The sequence below is a fragment of the Pristiophorus japonicus genome, chromosome 1 (genome assembly GCF_044704955.1).
Source record: "Pristiophorus japonicus isolate sPriJap1 chromosome 1, sPriJap1.hap1, whole genome shotgun sequence".
NCBI classification, from domain to species: Eukaryota; Metazoa; Chordata; class Chondrichthyes; family Pristiophoridae; genus Pristiophorus; species Pristiophorus japonicus.
Window position 1 is genome coordinate 439,174,191 of NC_091977.1, and position 24,969 is coordinate 439,199,159.

Sequence of the window (24,969 nt, forward strand, 5' to 3'; positions counted from 1 at the left end):
AGCATCCTGGAGAAGTTCTCAAAAGGGGATGATTGAGAGGCCTTCGTGAAGAGACTCGACCAATACTTTGTGGCCAACGAGCTGGAAGTGGACTAGAATGCCACTAAACGAAGGGCAATCCTCCTAACTGTCTATGGGGCAACAACCTATGGCATCATGAAGAATCTCTTGGCCCCTGCAAAACCAACAGAGAAATCCTACAAAGAATTGTGTATGCTGGTCTGGGAGCACCTAAATCCTAAGAAAAGCGTTTTGATGGCGAGGTATCGGTTCTACACGTGTCACTGATCGGAGGGCCAGGAAGTGGCGAGCTACGTCACCGAACTAAGGCGCCTCGCAGGACATTGAGAGTTTGAGGGATTACTAGAACAAATGCTCAGAGACTTTTTTGTACTGGGCATCGGACATGAGACAATCCTTCACAAACTGTTGACTGTAGAAACTCCGAATCTGAGTAAAGCCATAACGATAGCCCAGGCATTTATGTCCACCAGCGACAACACCAAGCAGATTTCGCAAAACAAAGAAGTTTCGGTCAGTACTGTGCATAAAGTAACATCTGTTTTGAGCAGAAATGCACACGGCAGAACGTACACACCGGCTGCTGTGGCCCGACCTCAGTTGACCCACAGTCCGCCATGATCTGTTAATGCAAGGCAGTTAACACCCTGTTGGCATTGTGGAGGTGATCATCGGCCCCATTAATGCCGTTTTAAGCACTATGCATGCAATGGTTGCAGAACAATGGGACATCTCCAACGAATGTGCAGGTGAGCTGCAAACCCTGCATGCCACCACGTTGCAGAGGAAGATCGATCCACAGTGGATCAGATTGAGTTGGATACTCGTACGGGGGAGGCAGAAGTGTACGGGGTACACACGTTCACAACGAAATGCCCACCAATAATGTTGAAAGTTGAACTCAATGGCATTCCAGTATCTATGGAGCTGGACACGGGGGCAAGTCAGTCCATATTGAGTAAAAAGGCCTTCGACAGGCTGTGGGGAAAGACGGCACACAAGCCCAAGCTCAGCCCCATTCACACTAAACTAAGGACTTACACCAAGGAACTAATCCGTGTAATTGGCAGTGCTGAAGTCAAAGTCTCCTATGATAGAGCAGTAAACGAACTCCCACTGTGGATTGTGCCAGGGGATGGCCCCACGTTGTTTGGCAGAAGCTGGCTGGGGAAAATCCGCTGGAACTGGGACGACATCCGAGCGCTTTCGGCCGTCAACAATGCCTCATATGTACCCAGCTTCAAAGCAAGTTCCCATCGCTATTCGAGCCAGGCATTGGAAGCTTCTCGGGGTGAAAGTGCAGATCCATTTGATTCCTGGTACGCGACCCATCCACCACAAGGCTCGAGCGGTACCATACTTGATGCGTGAAAAAGTGGAAATTGAGCTGGACAGGCTGCAACGTAAAGGCATCATCGCGCCGGTGCAATTCAACGACAATCCAATTGTCCCGGTACTCAAGGATGACGGTACGGTTAGAATTTGCGGGGAATATAATGATGAACCGTTTTACACTGCAGGAACTGAGGCAGATGACCTATTTGCGACCCTGGCTGGAGGGAAGATGTTCAGTAAGCTGCACCTGACCTCGGTCTACATGACGCAGGAGCTGGAGTCGTCTTCGAAAGGCCTCACCTGCATCAACACGCACCAAGATCTGTTTATCTGCAATCGGTGCCCGTTTGGGATTCGGTCGGCCGCGGCGATCTTCCAGCAGAACATGGAGAGCCTGTTAAAGTCGGTTCCTTGTACAATGGTCTTCCAGGACGACAGATTGGTTACAGGTCGGGACACCATGGAGCACTTGAAGAATCTGGAGGAGGTTCTTAGTCGGTTGGATCGCGTGGGGCTCAGGTTGAAATGCTTGAAGTGTGTTTTTCTGGCACAGGACGTCGAATTCTTAGGAAGGAAAATCGCAGCAGACGGCATCAGACCCACCGACGCCAAGACAGAGGTCATCAAGAACACACCGCAACCACAGAAAGTGACGGAGCTGCAGTCGTTCCTGGGACTCCTTAACTATTTCGGTAATTTCCTACCTGGGTTCAGCACCCTGCTAGAACCCCTACATACACTGTGCAAGGGAGACGACTGGGTATGGGGGAATTCACAAGAGGCTGCCTTTAAGAAAGCCAGAAATTTATTGTGTTCTAACAATGTTTGTCCTGTATAATTCATGTTAACGATTAGTGTTAAGCTTGCGATGTGTCGTCATATGGGTCGGGTGTGTGTTACAACAGGCTAATCATTCGGGGATTTTGCAACCGGTTGCGAATGCATCCAGGAGTTTGTCCAAAGCCGAAAGGGCCGACAGCATGGTTGAAAAAGCGGCTCTGGCATGCATTTACAGGGTAAAAAAAATGCACCAGTACTTATTTGGCCTCAAGTTCGAGCTTGAAACTGACCACAAGCCGCTCATATCACTGTTCGTTGAGAGCAAAGGGATTAATACCAATGCCTCTGCCCACATCCAAAGATGGGCGCTCACGCTGTCGGCATACAACTATGTAATCCGCCACAGACCAGGCACAGAGAACTGCGCAGATGCTCTCAGTCGGCTACCATTGCCCACCACCGGTGTGGAAATGGCACAGACAGCGGACTTGTTCATGGTCATGGAGGCATTCGAGAAGTCCCCCGTCACGGCTTGCCAGATCAGGACCTGGACCAGCCAGGATCCTTTCCTGTCCTTGGTAAATAACTGGGTCCTCCATGGGAGCTGGTCCAGTGTCCTAGTGGAGGTACAGGAAGCGATTAAGCCTTTCCACAGACGCAAAGACGAGTTGTTCCTGCAGGCGGACTGTCTTTTGTGGGACAATCGCGTGGTCTTGACCAAGTAAGGCAGAGACACATTTATTTGCGAACTGCACAACATCCAGCCAGGCATCATAATGATGAAAGCTATAGCCAGATCTCACGTGTGGTGGCCTGGCATCGACTCAGATTTAGAGTCATGCGTGCGCCAGTGCAACACTTGCTCTCAACTGAGCAATGCACCCAGAGAGGCACCGCTAAGTTTGTGGTCATGGTCCTCCAAACCGTGGTCGAGGATCCATGTCGACTATGCGGGCCCATTCCTCGGCAAAATGTTTTTGGTTGTCGTGGACGCTTACTCAAAATGGATTGAATGTACAATAATGTCTGTAAGCACATCCACAGCCACCATTGAAAGGCTACGAGCCATGTTTGCCATGCACGGCTTGCCTGATGTCAGCGACAATGGGCCGTGCTTCACCAGTGCTGAATTCAAGGAATTCATGACCCGCAACGGGATCAAACACGTCACATCTGCCCCGTTCAAGCCTGCATCCAACGTTCAGGCAGAATGGGCAGTTCAGACCATCAAGCAAAGCTTGAAACGTGTGTCAGAAGGCACCCTGCAGACCCGGTTGTCCCGAGTGCTGCTCAGCTACCGCACCAGACCCCACTCACTCACCGGGATTCCCACAGCCGAGCTGCTCATGAAAAGGGCGCTTAAAACAAGGCTCTCTCTTGTCCACCCTGATCTCCATGATCACGTGGAGGGCAAGCGGCATCAACAAAGCATGTACCATGACCGCGCAAATTTGTCACGCGATATTGAGATCAATGATCCTGTGTTTGTGCTCAATTATGGACATGGTCCCAAATGGCTCGCTGGCACGGTCACAGCCAAAGAGGGGAGTAGGGTGTTTCAGGTCAAACTGACAAATGGACAAACGCACAGAAAACATTTGGACCAAATCAAATTGCGGTTCACCAACAGCTACGAACAACCCGAAGAGGACACCACCAACTTTTACCTTCCAACACACACACACACACACAAGTGGCAACTGGCATCATAGTTGACCACGAAACCAAACTCATCACACCCAGCAGCCCGGCAAGGCCGGCTGCCCAACAGCCCAGTGAAGAATTGACCAACCCACCCACACCAGCATTTGTACCAAGACGATCGACAAGGGAGCGCAAAGCCCCAGATTGTCTCAGCTTGTAAATAAGTGTACTGCTGACTTCACGGGGGAGAGATGTTATGTATTTAACCCTTTGCAATTTGCATTACACCTGACCACCAGAGGCAGGCCACCCACAAGGTACTTACACTCTGGAACCTTAATAAAGGAGCTAATGTCACACTTGCTCATTACACATCGTACTCAGTCTCACCATTTATTATGGGTGTAACAGCTTTCATTGTAGCGCTTCTCGACTTCTGTCTGGGGATTATGCAGGGGGGGTCATGAGCCAGCTGGCAAGGCCATATTCTTTTGTCCCCCAGCATCCAACCGTGACCTTGTGGCTGACTGTTACAGGTCAGAGACGGTGCTCTCACGCAAGATGTACGCATCCTGGATGCTGCCTGGAAAATTAGCATTTACTGCCATAATTATTTGGTTGTGGTCGACAACGAGTATCACATTTAGGGAGTAGAATCCCTTTCGGTTATGAAACACCTCCGCATCCTGTAAGGGTGCTCTCAGGGCGATGTGCGTACAGTCTATTGCTCCCTGCACCTTGGGGAAGTTTGCTATTCTCGAGAAACCCAAAGCCCTCCTGGTCTGTGCCTCCCTGATCATAGGGAAGCTTATGAAGTCCATCTTGCGTGCATAAAGGGCTTTAGTCATCTGTCGAATGGAACAATGTGTGGCGTGCTGAGAGATACCACCAATGTCGCCAGCTGAGGCCTGAAAGGAGCCCGATGCGTAGAATGAAAGTGCCACGGTAACCTTTACCTCAACGGGCAGTGCGGTCCTGATGGTGCTGGTAAGCTGCAGATCGCGCTTAATTAGCTGCCACATCTCAGCGATGACCTTTCGGAAGCGCAGCCTCCTCAAGCACGTGGTATCGGACAAGTTGAGGTATGATTGCTTTTCCCTGTAAGTTCGTCGGATGTAAGGTCTCCTCCTCCGCATCAGTACGCCATCTCTCTCTTCAATAAATCCATCTTCAGTTTCCAGCATGTGATTATGCACCAATAATGGTAAAGAAGTTGCAGACCCCATCACTATTGCTATAAATGGCCTAAATTTTGTCCTCAATAAATAGAAATGTGAGCATTTGAGTCAGTAAGACCCGGAAATAACTCAAATCAATTCTCTTCATAAGTCCCTTCTTCAAGCAGCCTCTCACTTCCTCCAACATTCAAAATGGCATCCGTAGTGCCGAGTCCTGCTAAACAGTGCCCATTGGGAGCAGTTTTTCTCCAGCAATCTTCTCGGCAAGCGATCAGCCCGGCGATGTGCTGAAAGTTGCTGTGGGCGACCACCTCGGCGATGTGAAATTCTTGTGTGCCAAAAGTTGGACCGGCGATGTTCTAGCCCAACTTCCCACTTTTTAAGTAAAATGGGCGTTAGCCTGCCTATTTGGGTGATAGATGAACGATAGCCCAGCAAACATCAGAGGAAAGACCAGCCCTATGCCTCTATTTATGAAGCCCAGGATCCTGTATGCTTTTTTAACCGCTTTCTCAACCTGCCCTGCAAGTTTCAACAATTTGTGCACATATACCCCCAGGTCTCTCTGTTCATGCACCCCCTTTAGAATTGTACCCTTTAGTTTATATTGCCTCTCCTCCTTACAAAATGTATCACTTCGCACCTTTGTGTGATACATTTCATCTGCCTAGGGTCTGCCCATTCCACCTATTATGTCCTCTTGAAGTCTATCATTATGCTTCTCACTGTTCACTATACTTCCAAGTTTTGTGTCATCTGCAATTTTTTAAATTATGCCCTGTACACAGAGGTCCAAGTCATTAATACAGATCAAGAAAAGCAATGGTCCTCGTATCGACCCCTGGGGGAACACCACTGTGTACCTTCCTCCAGTTCGAAAAACAATCGTTCACCACTACCCTGTGTTTCCCTGTCACTTAACCAATTTTGTATCTATGCTGCCAGTGTCCTTTTTATTCCAAGGGCTTCAACTTTGCTGGCAAACCTATTATGTGGCACATCAACCCTCTCTATTACTTCATCAAAAAATTCAATCAAGTTAGTTAAACACGATTTGCCTTTAACTGTGCTGGCTTGCCTTAATTAATCCACACTTGTCCCAGTGACAGTTAACTCTGTCCCTGATTATCATTTGTAAAAGCTTCCCCACCACAGAGGTTAAACTGACTGGCCTGGCCTGTAGTTGCTAGGTTTATTCTTACACCCTTTTTTGAACAAAGGTGAAACATTTGCATTTCTCCAGTCCTTCGGCACCATTCTGTATCTAAGGAGGATTAGAATATTATGGCCAGTGCCTCCACAATTTCCTCCTGAACTTCCCTCAGCATCCTTGGATGCATCCCATCCGGTCCTGGTGACTTATCAACTTTAAGTAGTCTTAAGACAGATGCAAGTACTCATTTAGTACCTCGGCCATGCCTTCTGCTTCCAGGCGTAGGTCTCCATTTTGGTTCCGAATTGGCCCCATTCCTCCTCTTACTGTACATGATTGTAGAAGACTTTTGGATTCCCTTTTATATTAGCTGTCAATCTATTCTCATACTCACTCTTTGCCCCTCTTATTTCCTTTTTCACTTCCCCACTGAACTTTCTATATTCAGCCTGGTTTGCACTTGTATTCTCAACCTGACATGTGTCATATGCCTCTCTTTTTCTGTTTCATCTTATTCTATCTCTTTCATCATCCAGGGATCTCTGACTTTAATACCCCCTCGTGCGAATGTATCTCCTCTTTAAAGGCAGCCCATTGTTTGAGTGCAGTCAGAGTGCAGATCCCGCTCAGTGGGAATGCAGATCCCGCTCAGTCAGCATCTAGCTCGCGCTCAGGCAATACCATGTGGTGTATACACTACACGACATCGTGGTGTAGTGGCAATTTTGGAAATTGGAGCACTGTATACCATAATGCAGGATTGTGTGTATTCCTCGGGCTTCCAGGAGCATGCTTCCCCACCCTCCTCCCATTAAGAACATTTTGATTTTTGATATTTCATTAATCATGTATGTTGGCTAATCTTTTATCAAGATAATACTTATTTCTTGCTCCAAAACGATACTTTCTTGAACCTAGAAATTACTATTGATGATATTAGATGATTCAATTAATTTATGACATTCCCTATTTTAATACAAGCATTCATTTTATTTTAAACAGGTAAACAGTTCGAATAAAACAGAAGACAAAAAATTGCCATATAAATGGAAAGGTTCATCCAATAATGTAAGCTTTAGCTACAAAATGAATTATTGATAATTATATTTTAAACAATCTCTTCATTACAGTAACTACCAGAGTCTTCCAACCTTCATCAGAAGATGGCTACCCATATAGATTTGCCCTTGTGTGATTTGTCATCGTTTGGAGCCAGAAAATTACCCTCCATAAATAAAAAGCAGTCTTTCCTGTATACCCTTCTGCATGATGCTGACCAAACAGGAATTTTTTTTTTAATTGAGGATTCTTGAATGCGACATCATTGCTGTAAATGGTTGTAGTGCACTGAAAATAAGCTGTCAAAATGGTGAAAGAGAATTGAAGCAAAAAATAGAATATCTCAACCAAGAACATAACTTGGGGATCACAAAAAGTCTGCATGGTCTTTCTTTATAGCAGTTAGTATGTTAATGACAGAAGCAAAGTTATCAAAGAACATTAATTTTGTTATAAATGTGATTAAACAGCATCATTTGTGCACATTCTGCACAAATTTCAAATTTATATTTGGTGCTCAATAATCACCCTTACCTTATTGTTATATATGTTTTGCTATCTAAGTTCTGGTCTGTCCTCAGCAACTAGGCTTGGGCTTGAAATGGACTTTGAACAAAACTTACCATATTTTCTACAACACTTGAAAATATGAGCAAGTCATGGCATTTCTCCCCAAATCGCAAAGAACTTCAAGTCACTTTATTTCAAACCATGTCTTATAGTTATGACTCAAGTTCACACACAAAAAGGTACCATTTTACTCAGTTAATTCCAATACTTACAGTAAATATTAACATCTACATTGTACATCAAGGCAAAAATACATTCCAGGACTCAGGTGACAATTGTATACTGCTCAAACTTAGTTTATTTTAACTCCTTGATATGACATTACCTTTTAATAAATATAAAAACTACGATTCTCATCTATCTTTTATTTTCAAAAGCACAACTACTGAGGACATGGGTAATACAGGGAGTGGGACATATTCTTGTTCACAGCTACAGTAACCAGAATCCAGTGATAAACACAAAGGGCAAAATGATTATCTGTCTGGCAGAGAGTTTGAGCAATCAGTAACTATGATGTAAGGGTTAGTTAATTCGAGGTCAAATCTTGACTCATTCATTTCTTTCTAAAATGATGAATTCCAGCTTTTTTTTTTTATCAAAGAATGTGACAACCGAAACAAGGCGTAAGTTATGGTTCTGCTATAAACAGGACAATTCTCTGCTCAGCAAAAAGGATGATAAAACATAAAAACCCCACATGCCAAGAAAGAAGCTGAATCGTATAGCAGGAATTCAAAAACATCTGGTTTGTGCTTCAGCCAAACCCCTTCTGAGACAAATCTTAAGCAGCATTAGTTAAGGGTTAGGGTGAATTAAGTAGTTCTGCTAAATTTGACTAAATTTAAACTGATGACTAAATTTCAACCGAGAACCATAAGTAACATAGATGTAAATTTGTGCAGTTCAAAGAATCTATCAATCACTTGAAGGGGCTGACATAAAAACTGAGAGTTGGTAACAGTATGCATGCACATTAAAGAATCACAGAAAACGTTGTCACATTTTCAGTATGATGCAAAGAATCAAACCTTGAAACATTTGTTCGTGGACAGGTTGAATCGACCTATTTCCATTGAAGCAAAAGAAAGTCATGGTTGCTCCAGCATATATTTTTACATATTTACATTTGGAGCTATATCTTGGACAGTATTGGACCAAGTCAAATTTCATTCCGAAGGCAATAGCGATAGGGCAAGTGAAATGCAAAAGTCCGTGTTTCGAGTGTTGAAGTGTTAGTCCAAGAGAAGCATTTTTATTGTTTTCAACAGTTAAGCTGGCATTCAATCCTGTCCATTTATTTGTTTAACATTCAATATATCCAATTAGTGGTATACAGCCTAGTCTAACAATGTTAATTCTTCCATCTATTAAAATCAGAGATAACCTGGTGGCACAAGTACAGTGACAAGTGTTTTATGGGTTCTGTGTTCACCTCATTTAACTAAATATTGGATAAAGGCAACCTTTTATTTGTAGGGACATGAGCTTCACTTATGTAACTGTTCCAATGTGAAAACCCCAAAACATGACCGACCAGCTGCATTTCAAACACATCTCCATATCGTCACATCATGTCTTAATAGAATTTTACTGATGCTGAATTTAACATATTCCACGTGGATGATGCCATTGGAAAACATGAATCTAAAGTGACTTGAATAAAGATGTGCTTCTTGAATTTTACATAATGGAAAGTAGACGATTCTATGAAATGGAATAAGCAATATGAACCACAAATTAATTATATGTAATAAATGTTTTGGAGACTCCCATGAACAATGTATTCAGACAGCATTTACTGTAATATACAGATGTAATAAAACAAATACTGAAAAATTCCTAACCTGCTCAATCAAAAGTGTGTTTTTTAAAAGACAAGACTTATACTAAGTAATGCGCAAGCCATTGGGCCTGAATTTGTGGTCGGAGGCCTCCCGCAGGCGGATGCCTCCGAATGCCAACAAACCTTCGCAACTACCTGATGGTCCTAGATCCACAGAGACTCACGCTCCTGGGCCTCAATGCATACGCCTGCAGAGAGACCCATGTATCCCAGGGGCATAGGTAGTACTCAAGCGCCCCTCGGATAACGTAGTGCAGCCCAACCAATCAGAAATGGCATTCCCATTATGTTTATGGGGATTCCATTTACATACAGAATCCCGATAAGCAAAATAGGAATCACCCAAAAATATATTTTTTACAGCACTGAAATAAAAAAAATGACATTTAAAATAACGTTAAAAAGCAAACATTTAAAACAAAAATTTATTTTGAAAAATAAATGTAAACAATTTTCAAGGGGCCAAAAATAACACTAACCTATTTTACAGGTTTTTGAATGTTAGTAATTTTTAAAATATGTTAATTTAATATTTATTTTCACCGTACACTGGTAAAAGGCCTTACGCTTGCTTTTACCAGGCCTATGAAATTCATGGGCATTCGCTGGGCAAAAGTTGTGCAAATAGCCCAACTCACCGCTACCAAATGTCCATTTCCTGCACATGTAGATGATCTCTGAAAAAGATTCTTGACTGATCGCAAGTTCCGGATTTTCATGCATGCGCAGGCCATGCGTAAACCTGGAACTTGCAAGCCACTTGCGGCCGCCTACACTGTGCGTACGCAGTCATAGGCCCCAGAAAATCGGGCCATTATAACATAAAACGTGGAGAGTTGATGCTTCATTAGCTTTTTCCCCATGGACATAAAATAACTACCGAAAGGAGTCATCTCCTGCAAGAGATGTTTCATGTGTATCTGTCAGAGCATTCATGCACAGCCGACATCTCAGCAGCATGGCACGGTGCCCCCGAGTAGGCTGCGGGGCGGACGAGACGGTCACCCATCTCCTTCAGGATTGCACCTTCGCAAGGCAGGTTTGGAAAGAGATGCAGTGGTTGCTGTCGCGTTTCATCCCGAGCAGCTCCGTAACACAGGACTCTGTGCTCTACGGGCTGTTCCCAGGGACACACACCGAGACAGACATCACCTGCTGCTGGAGGGCCATCAACTCGGTCAAAGACGCTCTTTGGTCTTGCCGAAACTTGCTGGTCTTCCAGAGCAAGGAGATGTCCACGTCTGCGTGTTGCAGACTGGCGCAATCCAAGATCCAGGATTATGTGCTGAGGGACGCACTTAAAATTGGTGCATTCGCCACAAAGGCACGGTGGGGAAGGGCCACAGTTTAAAGCCCTTCTGCCACGGTAAACCCGGGGGCAGGAATCAGGACAAAACTCCCCTCGGGCTGTACTTGCAACTTCTTTTGTGTGTACATGGAGCACCATGATCTGTAAACACCTATGTAGTGCCATGTACAATGCAAGGTCTGTTTCGTAATGCACGTTGAAAATAAAAATGTAAATGTACCGTCACCCATTCTGTGTACTGTATAGTGACACATGTAATGTCTTTATTGAATGTACTACAATGTATCCCGTATTGTACCGAATTGTACTTGAACTGAAAAGCAAGGAAATGTATCGAACGGAACTGCCGTCAGCACCCAAACGTAGTGTATGGGATTGCTGACCACAGCTAAATGTACTGAACTGCTTTTGAATGTACTGTACAAATTTTTATATGAATAAAGTATATTTTGAAATTTTAAAAAGTTCATGTGGCTTGTCCATTTAAAGTCACAAAATCCAATTGCTGTAAATAGGCACATTCTGGAATGAACTAAAAATTGCCATTACTGAGGAAATTGTGTCTGGATTGACAGCTCCTTATAAATCCCCATAAATCGAGGTGTCAGACATGTCTCAGTGGTAGCCCTATCACCACTGATTCTGAAGGTTGTGGGTTCAAGTCGCATTGCTGAGACTTGAGCACATAATTTAGGCTGGCATTACAGTGCAGTATAGAAGCAGTGCTGCAGTGTCGGAAGTGCCGTCGCCCCTCTCAGGACAGTATAGTTCTTCCGCTGTACTGGCCAGTACCCAAACCTCAACCAACATCACAAACAGGTTATCTGGTCATTATCTCATTGCTGCCTGTGGGATCTTGCTATGACCAAATTGGCTGCTGCCTCATGCTTTACAACTGTAATTACATTTCAAAATAAAATAGGCTGTGTGGTTGATAATGAAGGAGAAAGCTGTGGACTGCAGGAAGATATTAATGTACTGGTCAGGTGGGCAGAACAGTGGCAAATGGAATTCAATCCGTCTAAGTGAGGTAATGCATTTGGAGAGGTCGAACACAGCAAGGGAATACACATTAAATGGTACGACAATGAAAAGGGTAGAGGAACAAAGAGACCTTGGAGTGCAGGTCCACAGATCTCTGAAGGTAGCAGGCCAGGTAGATAAGGTGGTTAAGAAGGCATATGGAATCCTTGCATACTTGCCTTTATTAGTCGAGGCATGGAGGTTGTGCTTGAACTCTTTAAAGCACTGGTTAGGCCGCAGCTGGAGTCCAGCATGCAGTTGCTGGTCACCATATTGCAGGAAAGATGTGATTGCACTGGATAGGGTGCAGAGGAGATTTACAAGAATGTTGCCTGGACTGGAAAATTTTGGCTATGAGGAAAGATTGGAGATGCTGAGTCTGTTTTCTTTGGAACAGAGGAGGCTGAGGGGAGACATGATTGAGGTGTATAAAATTATGAGGGGCCTGGATAGAGTGGAAAAGAAGGACCTGTTTCCCTTGGCAGAGGGGTCAACAACCAGAGGACATAGATTTAAAGTAATTGGGGGGAGGTTTAGCAGAGATATGAGGGAAAATTTCTTCACCCAGAGGGTAGTGGGGATCTGGAATTCACTGCCTAAAAGGGTGGTAAAATACTTGGATGTGCATTTAAAGTGCCGTAACCTGCAAGGCTACAGACCAAGGGCTGGAAAGTGGAATTAGGCTGGATAGCTCTTGGTTGACCGGCGCGGACATGATGGGCAGAAATGGCCTCGGTCCATGCTATAAATTTCTATGATTCTATAAAAGTATTTCATTGGTCGTAAAGCACTTTGGGACATTCTGGGGCCTTGAAAAAGGCTTCATAAATGTAGTCATACAAGTCTTTATTTCTTCAATTCTCTTGGATATAGACCAAGACATGACTCATGACTGTCTTTAATTGTTTAATGCTTTTTTTTTAAAAAAAGGATGCCACTTCTTAATTTATTCATTCACGGGATGTGGGTGTCACTAGCAAGGCCAGCATTAGTTGTCCATCCCGAATTGCCCTCGAGAATGCCTTCTTGAACCGCTGCAGTCTATGTGGTGTAGGTACTCCCACAATGTTTGGTGGAGAGTTCCAGGATTTTGACCCAGCAACGATGAACAACCTTACTCACTAGTAAGTTTTCCATCTGTTCCATTGTGATTTGTTACTGCTCTCAATATTATATTTCAGTCAGTCAATCAGATAAGTGTGACACATATTCTGAATGTGCACACACTAAATGCAAGACTCGCTATGGATAGACTGATAATTTATCTTTCCACAGTTCTAAATTTCTCCCCATCTCTCCAAGACAGCCTTCAGTACCTGACCCAAATGGCCATTTTTCATGTGCAAGCTTAAACACCGAGTATTGGCAAGCTGTTTAACAGGGTATGGCATCAGAGCCAAAGACAACCCATTTCGACAAGGTCCCACACAAGAGATTAATGTGCAAAGTTAAAGCACATGGGATTGGGGGTAGTGTGCTGACATGGATTGAGAACTGGTTGTCAGACAGGAAGCAAAGAGTAGGAGTAAATGGGGACTTTTCAGAATGGCAGGCAGTGACTTGTGGGGTACCGCAAGGTTCTGTGCTGGGGCCCCAGCTGTTTACACTGTACATTAATGATTTAGACGAGGGGATTAAATGTAGTATCTCCAAATTTGCGGATGACACTAAGTTGGGTGGCAGTGTGAGCTGCGAGGAGGATGCTATGAGGCTGCAGAGCGACTTCGTTAGGTTAGGTGAGTGGACAAATGCATGGCAGATGAAGTATAATGTGGATAAATGTGAGGTTATCCACTTTGGTGGTAAAAACAGAGAGACAGACTATTATCTGAATGGTGACAGATTAGGAAAAGGGGAGGTGCAAAGAGACCTGGGTGTCATGGTACATCAGTCATTGAAGGTTGGCATGCAGGTACAGCAGGCGGTTAAGAAAGCAAATGGCATGTTGGCCTTCATAGCGAGGGGATTTGAGTACAGGGGCAGGGAGGTGTTGCTACAATTGTACAGGGCCATGGTGAGGCCACACCTGGAGTATTGTGTACAGTTTTGGTCTCCTAACCTGAGGAAGGACATTCTTGCTATTGAGGGAGTGCAGAGACTGATTCCCGGGATGGCGGGACTAACCTATCAAGAAAGACTGGATCAACTGGGCTTGTATTCACTGGAGTTCAGAAGAATGAGAGGGGACCTCATAGAAACGTTTAAAATTCTGACGGGGTTAGACAGGTTAGATGCAGGAAGAATGTTCCCAATGTTGGGGAAGTCCAGAACCAGGGGACACAGTCGAAGGATAAGGGGGAAGCCATTTAGGACCGAGATGAGGAGGAATTTCTTCACCCAGAGAGTGGTGAACCTGTGGAATTCTCTACCACAGAAAGTTGTTGAGGCCAATTCACGAAATATATTCAAAAAGGAGTTCGATGAAGTCCTTACTACTAGGGGAATCAAGGGGTATGGTGAGAAAGCAGGAATGGGGTACTGAAGTTGCATGTTCAGCCATGAACTCATTGAATGGCGGTGCAGGCTAGAAGGGCCGAATGGCCTACTCCTGCACCTATTTTCTATGTTTCTATGTTTCTATTCCTCACGCAACATTAACACAAGCATACAGAATACTCAGAATAATGATCAAGAGCAGGAAACCTGGTTGATTTTCTGTTCCTTAATTCAAGGCACAGAGACATAATTGTAGTATTGCTACAGCGGACCCATCCGAGATCAACTAACTCAGCACACCAGAGATTCCATGCCAATGTGAATCAGTTACATGCTTCTTTTAATAACTCGGCTGGTCCGGAATATGCTCTATGGTAATGCACATTTTAGTGCCAAGCTGCTGTGATACAAAATAATAAAGCTTCTCCTCACTCCCACACCCAAACACCATCTTCGAATTACATTTGCAAGATACAGTTTACTCAGTTCTATCAAGTGACAGCATAAAGCTGAAAAAGAAAATAATGCTGATTCGGCAGATTAGCTCAAATAAATGTATCGATAAGAAAATGCTGACTGCGGTAACATTCATCTCACCTGGAGTATGCAATAACAGATTTAATATATATGTAAATGAAAGATTTGTCAGTGTCCATGTCAATTTGTAATAAACTACAGGTGGTTTGCAGTCTTCTTGGCTGGCAACTGTGCAATTGTAAACATAACTGGAAGATTACAGGTATTATGAATCCACTATTAAAAGATGGATGTAGCAGCATTACATGTTAAGTATGTCACATTCCCTGTCTTAGCACACTCACTGACAAAAACAGGACAAATGGCCTGAGTCTCCCTGCTGTCAGATAGCTCTGAGATTGCCACCTTGCTATGACGTGCACTGCATTGATTGTCAGGAAAAGCAGAGTCAGGGGATTTAAAACAAAGTAGACAGCGAAAATCATGGCAGAGAGTTAACACATTCATTTTAAAGCTAGTATTTCAGTCCATAAAAGCACTTGGGTGCTTACAATTTGTATTTACAAATTGGAAAAAATAGGTTTACATAAGAACATAAGAAATAGGAACAAGAGTAGACCATACGGCCCCTCGAGCCTGCTCCACCATTCAATAAGATCATGGCTGATCTGATCATGGACTCAGCTCTAAAATCCCCACCCGCTCCCCATAACCCCCTATCTCTTTATCGTTTACAAAACTGTCTATTTCTGTCTAAATTTATTCAAAGTCCCAGCTTCCACAGCTCTCTGAGGCAGCGAATTCCATAGATTTACAACCCTAAGAAATTTCTCCTCATCTCTGTTTTAAATGGGCGGCCCCTTATTCTAAGAGTATGCCCTCTAGTTCTAGTCGCCCCTATCAGTGGAAACATCCTCTCTGCATCCACCTCGTCAAGTCCCCTCATAATCTTATACGTTTTGATCCGATCACCTCTCATTCTTCTGAATTCAATGAGTAGAGGCTCAACCAACTCAACCTTTCCTCATAAGTCAATCCCCTCATCTCCGGAATCAACCTCATGAACCTGCTCTGAACTGCCGCCAAAGCAAGTATATCCTTTCACAAATATGGAAACCAAAACTGCACGCAGTATTCCAGGTGTGGGCTCACCAATATCCTGTTTAATTGTAGCAAGACTTCCCTGCTTTTATATTCCATCCCCTTTGCAATAAAGGCCAAGATACCATTGGCCTTCCTGATCACTTGCTTGTACCTGCATACTGTCCTTTTGTGTTTCACGCACAAGTACCCCAGGTCCCGCTGTACAGCGGCACTTGGCAATCTTTCTCCATTTAAATAAGAACTTGCACTTTGATTTTTTTCTGCCAAAGTGCATGACCTCACACGTTCCAACATTATACTCCATCTGCCAAATTTTTGCCCACTCACTGAGCCTGTCTATGTCCTTTTGCAGATGTTTTGTGTCCTCCTCACACATTGCTTTTCCTCCCATCTTTGTATCGCCAGCAAACTTGGCTACGTTACACTCAATCCCTTCTTCCAAGTCGTTAATATAGATTGTAAATAGTTGGGGTCCCAGCACTGATCCCTGCGGCACCCCACTAGTTACTGGTTGCCAACCAAAGAATGAACCATTTATCCCGACTCTCTGTTCTCTGTTAGTTAGCCAATCCTCTGTCCATGCTAATATATTACCCCCAACCCCGTGAACTTTTATCTTGTGCAGTAACCTTTTATGTGGCACTTGTCAAATGCCTTTTGGAAGTCCAAATACACCAACTCCACTGGTTCCCCTTTATCCACCCTGTTCGTTACATCCTCAAAGAACTCCAGCAAATTTGTCAAACATGACGACCCCATCATAGATCCATGCTGACTCTGCTTCACCGAATTTTGCTTTTCCAAATGTCCTGCTACTGCTTCTTTAATAATAGACTCCAACATTTTCCCAACCACAGATGTTAGGCTAACTGGTCTATAGTTTCCTGCTTTTTATCTGCCTCCTTTTTTAAATAGGGGTGTTACATTTGCAGTTTTCCAATCTGCTGGGACCTCCCCAGGATCCATGGAATTTTGGTAAATTACAACCAATGCATCCACAATCTCTGCCGCTACTTCTCTTAAGACCCTAGGATGCAAGCCATCAGGTCCAGGGGATTTATCTGCCTTTAGTCTCATTGGCCCCAAGTTTCCACATGATTTGCTCCTGATTTTTAGGAGCAACTGGTGTAGAACAGAGTATCTTAGTTTGCTCCAGTTCTCGTCAGTTAGAACAGTTTCACTTTGGAACAGAATTTTTTTTTCAAAAGGGGGCGTGTCCGGCCACTTACGCCTGTTTTCAAAGTTTCGGCAGTGAAAACTTACTCCAAACTAACTTAGAATGGAGTCAGTGAAGATTTTTGTACGCTCGAAAAAACCTTGTCTACACTTTAGAAAATCAGGCGTAGGTTACAAATCAGGCGTAGGGAATGGTGGGGGGGGGGGGTTTAAAGGGAAGTTTACAAACATTAAACACTTCAGTTTTACAAATAAAGAGCCATCATCAATAATAAATGATAAATACATCAATAAATCAACCAATAAATCAATCAAAAAAAAAAAAAAAATTTTTTTTTTTTAAATCAATAAATAAAACATTTTCTACTTACCGACTGCAGCACTGGGAGCCCTCCAACAGCGTGCTAGGATGCCCCCTCCCCCCAGTGTCTCTGTCAGTGTCTCTATCTCTCTGTCTGTCTGTGTGTGTCTCTCATTCTCTGTCTGTCAGTGTGTGTGTTTCTGACAGCGAGGGGAGAGGAAGGAGGGGGGTAGAGGGAGAGAGGGGGGGAGCAGAGGGAGGGAAGGGGGAGAAGGGAGAGAGAAGGGGGAGGGGGGGAGAAGGGGGGGGGGGGGGGGAGGGGGGGAGAAGGGGATGAAGGGGGAGAAAGGAGATGGGGGGAAAGGAGATGGGGGGAAAGGAGATGGGGGGAAAGGAGATGGGGGGAAAGGAGATGGGGGGAAAGGAGATGGGGGGAAAGGAGATGGGGGGAAAGGAGATGGGGGAAAGGAGATGGGGGGAAAGGAGATGGGGGGAAAGGAGATGGGGGGAAAGGAGATGGGGGGAAAGGAGATGGGGGGAAAGGAGATGGGGGGAAAGGAGATGGGGGGAAAGGAGATGGGGGAAAGGAGATGGGGGAAAGGAGATGGGGGGAAAGGAGATGGGGGAAAGGAGATGGGGGGAAAGGAGATGGGGGAAAGGAGATGGGGGGAAAGGAGATGGGGGGAAAGGAGATGGGGGGAAAGGAGATGGGGGGAAAAGGAGATGGGGGGAAAAGGAGATGGGGGGAAAAGGAGATGGGGGGAAAAGGAGATGGGGGGAAAAGGAGATGGGGGGAAAAGGAGATGGGGGGAAAAGGAGATGGGGGGAAAAGGAGATGGGGGGAAAAGGAGATGGGGGGAAAAGGAGATGGGGGGAAAAGGAGATGGGGGGGGAAAGGAGATGGGGGGGGAAAGGAGATGGGGGGAAAGGAGATGGGGGGAAAGGAGATGGGGGGAAAGGAGATGGGGGGAAAGGAGATGGGGGGAAAGGAGATGGGGGGAAAGGAGATGGGGGGAAAGGAGATGGGGGGAAAGGAGATGGGGGGAAAGGAGATGGGGGGAAAGGAGATGGGGGGAAAGGAGATGGGGGGAAAGGAGATGGGGGGAAAGGAGATGGGGGGAAAAGGAGATGGGGGGAAAAGGAGATGGGGGGAAAAGGAGATGGGGGGAAAAGGAGATGGGGGGAAAAGGAGATGGGGGGAAAAGGAGATGGGGGGAAAAGGAGATGGGGGGAAAAGGAGATGGGGGGAAAAGGAGATGGGGGGAAAAGGAGATGGGGGGAAAAGGAGATGGGGGGAAAAGGAGATGGGGGGAAAAGGAGATGGGGGGAAAAGGAGATGGGGGGAAAAGGAGATGGGGGGAAAAGGAGATGGGGGGGGAAAGGAGATGGGGGGAGAAAGGAGATGGGGGGAAAAGGAGATGGGGGGAAAAGGAGATGGGGGGGAAAGAGATGGGGGGGGAAAGGAGATGGGGGGGAAAGGAGATGGGGGGGAAAGGAGATGGGGGGGAAAGGAGATGGGGGGAGAAAGGAGATGGGGGGGGAGAAAGGAGATGGGGGGGAGAAAGGAGATGGGGGGGAGAAAGGAGATGGGGGAGGGAGAAAGGAGATGGGGGGAGAAAGGAGATGGGGGGAGAAAGGAGATGGGGGGAGAAAGGAGATGGGGGGAGAAAGGAGATGGGGGGGGAAAGATATGGGGGGAGAAAGGAGATGGGGGGGAAAGGAGATGGGGGGGAAAGGAGATGGGGGGGGGAAGGAGATGGGGGGGGGAAGGAGATGGGGGGGGAAGGAGATGGGGGGGGAAAGGAGATGGGGGGGGGAAAGGAGATGGGGGGGGGAAAGGAGATGGGGGGGGAAAGGAGATGGGGGGGGAAAGGAGATGGGGGGGGGAAAGGAGATGGGGGGGGGAAGGAGATGTGGGGGGGAAGGAGATGTGGGGGGAGAAAGGAGATGTGGGGGGAGAAAGGAGATGGGGAGGGGAAAGGAGATGGGGGGGGGGGAAAGGAGATGGGGGGGGAAAGGAGATGGGGGGGGGGGGAAAGGAGATGGGGGGGGAAAGGAGATGGGGGGGAAAGGAGATGGGGAGGGAAAGGAGATGGGGGGGAAAGGAGATGGGGGGGGAAAGGAGATGGGGGGGGAAAGGAGATGGGGGGGAAAGGAGATGGGGGGGGGAAGGAGATGGGGGGGAAGGAGATGGGGGGGGAAAGGAGATGGGGGGGGAAAGGAGATGGGGGGGAAAGGAGATGGGGGGGGAAAGGAGATGGGGGGGAAAGGAGATGGGGGGGAAAGGAGATGGGGGGGAAAGGAGATGGGGGGGGAAAGGAGATGGGGGGGAAAGGAGATGGGGGGGAAAGGAGATGGGGGGGAAGGAGATGGGGGGGAAAGGAGATGGGGGGGAAGGAAGGAGATGGGGGGGAAGGAAGGAGATGGGGGGGAGAAGAAGGAGAGGGGGGGGAGAAGAAGGAGATGGGGGGGGAGAAGAAGGAGATGGGGGGGGAGAAGAAGGAGATGGGGGGGAGAAGAAGGAGATGGGGGGGGAGAAGAAGGAGATGGGGGGGAGAAGAAGGAGATGGGGGGGAGAAGAAGGAGATGGGGGGGGAGAAGAAGGAGATGGGGGGGAGAAGAAGGAGATGGGGGGAGAAGAAGGAGATGGGGGGGAGAAGAAGGAGATTGGGGGGGGAGAAGGAGGAGATGGGGGGGAGGGAAGGAGATGGGGGGGAGGGAAGGAGATGGGGGGGAGGGAAGGGGGAAGGAGATGGGGAGGGAGGGGGGGGTGGGAAGGGGAAGGGAGGCTGAACGGGCCGGGCCCGAGACTTCGGGCAGGGCCCGTCCCCAGCACCAGATTTACAGTTAGGTGGCGTTGGGTCGGGTCGGGGGGATGGTGGGAGGGAGGGAGGTCTGTTAGGTTCGGGTCAGGGGGAGGGAGAGGGAGGTCAGGTCAGATGCAGTCCGGGGGCGGGGGCGGGGGCGGGGGGGAGCGGGAGTCTGGTCAGGTCCAGTCGGTGGGGGGGCGCGGAGCGGGAGCGGGAGTTGGGTCGGGTCCAGTCGGGGGGGGGTGTGGGGGGGGGGGGCGGGAGTCGGGTCCGGTCCGGTCCGGGGGCGGTGGGTGGGGGGAGCGGGTGTCGGGTCCGGTCCAGAGGCGGGAAGCGGGAGTCGAGTTGCGTCGGGAGGAAGCAGGAGCTGGCCGTGGGAGGAGCCTTATTCACGCAGCCCCAGTGAGGCCATTCGGCCAGGGCTAGGGGCTGCGTGCTTCGGGCCTGTCCCACACAGTTTCGGGTGCCTGGAGCTACTGAACAATTCTATTGGGTAAAAGAAACCAATATGTAATCTATAATCGTTATGATTGGATTGTGTCCAGCCGAAGTGGGCTGAGTAACTGTAATGAACTATTGTAAAACATATAAATATCGATTAATTTCTTTGTTCAGGGGAGTGGAGTGCCTGGAGTTGGACCAGAGGCTCTCTCCCCGCCGGCGTAATAAAAGCCATTTTGGCGTTGGAACCGACCCAGAGTGTCGAGTGATTCTTGCAGGAAAACATTCACGCTAACAACACGTGTAACATTATGTTGATTAATCTTAACATTGGGAATATAAACTGATGGAATTCTTGTAAAAAAAAATACACCACCTTATTGCAGGGTTACTGAAGTGACAAATTGAAAGATCGATCTTTAAGTTATCAATTTATATGACCTTTAAATCCAACCATACGTTCACATTATCAGTGACATAAGAACAAAAGAAATAGGAGCAGAAGTAAGCCATTTGGCCCCTCGAGCTGCTCCGCCATTTAATAAGATTATGGCTGATCTGATCATGGACTCAGCTCCACTTCCCTGCCTGCTCCCCATAACCCTTTATTCCCTCATCGCTCAAAAATCTGTCTACCTCCACCGTAAATATATTCAAGGGACCAGCCTTCACAGCTCTCTGGGGCAGAGAATTCCACAGATTTAGAACCCTCAGAAGAAATTTCTCCTCATCTCAGTTTTAAATGGTTGGCCCTTTATTCTGAGACTATGCCCTCTAGTTTTAGTTTCCCCGATGAGTCGAAATATCCTTTCTGCATCTACCTTGTCGAGCCCCGTCATTATCTTATATGTTCCGATAAGATCACCTCTCATTCTTCTGAACTCCAATGAGTATAGGCTCAACCTATCTTCATAAGTCAACCCCCTCATCTCCGGAATCAATCTCGTGAACCTTCTCTGAATAGCCTCCAATGCAATTAAATAAGGAGACCAACACTGTACACAGTACTCCAGGTGTGGCCTCACCAATACTCTGTACAGTTGTAGCAGGACTTCTCTGCTTTTATACTCTATCCCCCTTGCAATAAAGGGCAACATTCCATTTGCCTTCCTGGTTACTTGCTCTACCTGCATACTAACTTTTTGGGTTTCATGCACAAGGACCCCCAGGTCCCTCTGTACTGCAGCACTTTGCAATTTTTCTCTATTTAATAGAGTTCTGCTCTATTATAATGTACATATGAGACAATGTACAGTGATCCCATATGGTGATGCACAACGAATTTAGGATCAAGGTGCAATGAGAAAAAACAAGAAACCCTGATGTCTTTAATTAATAGAAGTGCAGCAAAGCTGCAGTGAGATCAAACATAGGGGCAATTTCTTTTTTAAACATAGGGCCAAATCTTGCTGGAACAGGGCATCCAGCAGCATGCTCAGTTATTAAGTTTTTTTCTGGTGTCCTTCAGCTTGAATATAATTTGCACCGTTTCTTGCTGGAATTGCAAATTGACAACAGAGCATCTGGAACCAGTGAATGACAGGTCTAACAAAACTTCTCTACTTTATAATTCTATTCCTTTAGAATGAACCCCAGTGCTTTGTTTGCATTTTTATGGCTTTGTTAACTTGTATTGCTACTTTTAATCATTTGCAAATCTGTACCCCGAGATGAATGCTTCTAAATATATAATAGTACCTCTGCTACCTCATGCCTTGCTTATTTTAGTATGCGTGGATGTAATTGTTTGAGTGTATGCTACATGAGAAATATTTACTTAATAATATGGTTATTCTGTAGGATTTAGTCTTCATATTTCCTACATAGCGTGGGCACTGTTCTGGATTTTCTGATTCAATCTTTCCTACAGCACAAAATAAATGCTGATAACATTTAAGGATACTCTGATTTCAGAAATGTTAACCTCTGAAGCAAAGAGTAGAACAGGCTGGAGAATAAAAGCTTAAACAAAGTCAGGAACAATGTTTTAGCAGTGTTTTTTTTGCTGATTAACTTTCAGTTATGATGAGCCTCACCAGATAATCAAATTTCACAGCGTTGCTCTTCATTCAAATGTTGGTTTAATAAATAGAGAGAAACATCAAAGAAAAAAAAAGCAAAATACTGCATATGCTGGAAATCAGAAAAGAAACAGAAAATTCTAGAAACACTCAGTTGGACAGACAGCAACTGTGGCGAGAGAAACGGAGTTAACGGTTCAGGTCGATGACCTTTCAAAAGGTGCTCGCTGACCGACATTGGCTTTCAGTCCAGCAAAGCCTCAATTTTAAAATTCCAACCTCATTTTCAAATCCCTTCATGACCTTGCCCTTCCCTATTCCCGGAACCTACTCCAGCCCTACAACCCTCTAAGATCTCTACACTCTAATTTTGTGCTTTTGTGCATCCCGGATTTTCTTCACTCCACCATTGGCGGCCATGCCTTCAGCTATCTAGGCACTAAGCTCTGGAATTCACTTGATAAATCTCTCTGCCGCTCTCTCTCTCCTCCTTCAAGATGCTCCTTAAAACCTACCGCTCATCTGTCCTAATATCTCAGTTGCTCAGTTTCATATTTTGTTTGATAATTGTTCCTTTGAATACAATAAGGAGTGGGTTGGCTGCCGCCCCCCCGATACAGACGCTATATAAATGCAGGTCGCTTTTGTGAAGAGCACCATATTTTTTGAACAGACCATCAGAGTATGTGTTGCAAAGAGCAAATTGATTGATTTGCTGTACCTTGTTGCAGGAAGGGTGCTGACCCTTGTGAAGAACACTGATGGCTCTACATCTACTTGAAGCCCCAAAGAAAGATTCCTGTAGTATCCATCAATGTGTCCTGGTCCACCAGAGTATTTGAAGTTCAAAACGGCTTCCAGTGTCTGAAAAACAAAAATGTTTCAGAAAATAATTAAAATTTATAATATGCACATTTCAACTTTTAAACTTCTTAGTGAAGATCTTTTCTTAACAAGCTACTTTTATATAAAAAAAATAACAGTTTAGCATTTAGGATGTCAAGTCATTAGCCAAATAAAACCTATTACCCAAAAAGTAGTCATTTATTTTGCAGTTTATGCTTATTGTCTTCACATGTGCAACAATTGATATCAACTTCATACATAAAGAAATAAGTCAAATATGAAATTTATATTGAACTTAAATATATTTGTTAATATATACCTACATAAGTTATATGCACAGACACACACACACACACACACATATATACACACACACATTTTAAGTCTTGTGTATAGACCACACTTCCCCATCGCATTTGTTGATAACATTCATACTACTGTAAAATAACCACTGAGATCTGCTTGCATATATTAAAAACTGTGCATCCAGTGAGCATTTGCTGTCATCATCATTCTCATCATCTTGTCTGACACAATTCAAGAGGCACATTCAAATTTCTGTGCCGCACATGGAAAAATAGCTTAAAGAAACACTAGTCGGTATTTGGCACAGAAGCATGAATGCCTGTGACTTCTGAGTGACCTTTCCAATCACAGTTAAAGAGCAAGAAAGCCAGGGTTATATTTAATGTACTTATGGCCTGAAGAGCAATTAAACTTCAGTACTTAAAAGCAATCAGATTTTGACACCTTAAAAGGAAACAGCAACAGAATAATACATTCGCCATTGCGTGGTATAACATAACCCTTATAAAACAGCTCATTGTTGGAATCATCATGAGCAATACCACTGGAGATCCATCAAAATAAGTTTTGTGTGCTTTTTGTAGAATGTACATTTTTTTTTAAGATTGGTCTTTAGGTAATCCTTATATTTTTTGAACTATCACGAGTATGTTTACCTGGTTTCAGCTCACTGTAGAATACCTTCTTGATCAGTTTAGTATCAGGCATTTGCACTAAGTGACCAATCCACCTTAGCTGCACCTTTACTATCATTGCCTTTCTGCCTGGCGCATTAGCTCTTCTGAGGATCTCTGAGGAATCTTGTGCCACCATCGAATTTATATGATCTGTATGTCCCACCCAGCAGAAAGACACCCTCTCTAAAAAGTTACATTTTTATCTTTGCAGAGGAAAGTGGCACACAACAAAAGAGAGAAAACTCTAACAGGAGGCCCGACAAATCTGCACCCACTGACACACTTGGAAGACAGGGTCGCTGCTTTAATGGGTCCTGCCTAGAGAAAAACAACCACCACTGCACAAGTTGGGCCCACACTCGAGGGAGAGGGTAAGTCCTGCAAATTTCACAGTCTGGCTTTGCTAAATGTTAAGTACTGCGCGGGCTCGCTATGCTTCGGTTCATGGGGATGTCT

At 45.5% G+C, this 24,969-nt stretch overlaps 1 protein-coding gene across 7 annotated transcripts in view; it reads right to left on the reverse strand.

Moving 5' to 3' along the window:
* trappc9 (trafficking protein particle complex subunit 9) overlaps nucleotides 1–24,969 on the reverse strand; it is a 1,402,808-nt gene that overhangs the window by 732,353 nt on the left and 645,486 nt on the right. For all 7 annotated transcript variants that reach the window (XR_011595734.1, XM_070892854.1, XM_070892846.1 and 4 more), the window contains one exon: nucleotides 23,406–23,548. Coding sequence is in view for 6 of the 7 variants with exons in the window: in XM_070892854.1 (XP_070748955.1) it covers nucleotides 23,406–23,548 (143 nt within the window). In the remaining variant the exon portion in view is untranslated. The remainder of the gene's footprint in view (nucleotides 1–23,405; nucleotides 23,549–24,969) is intronic.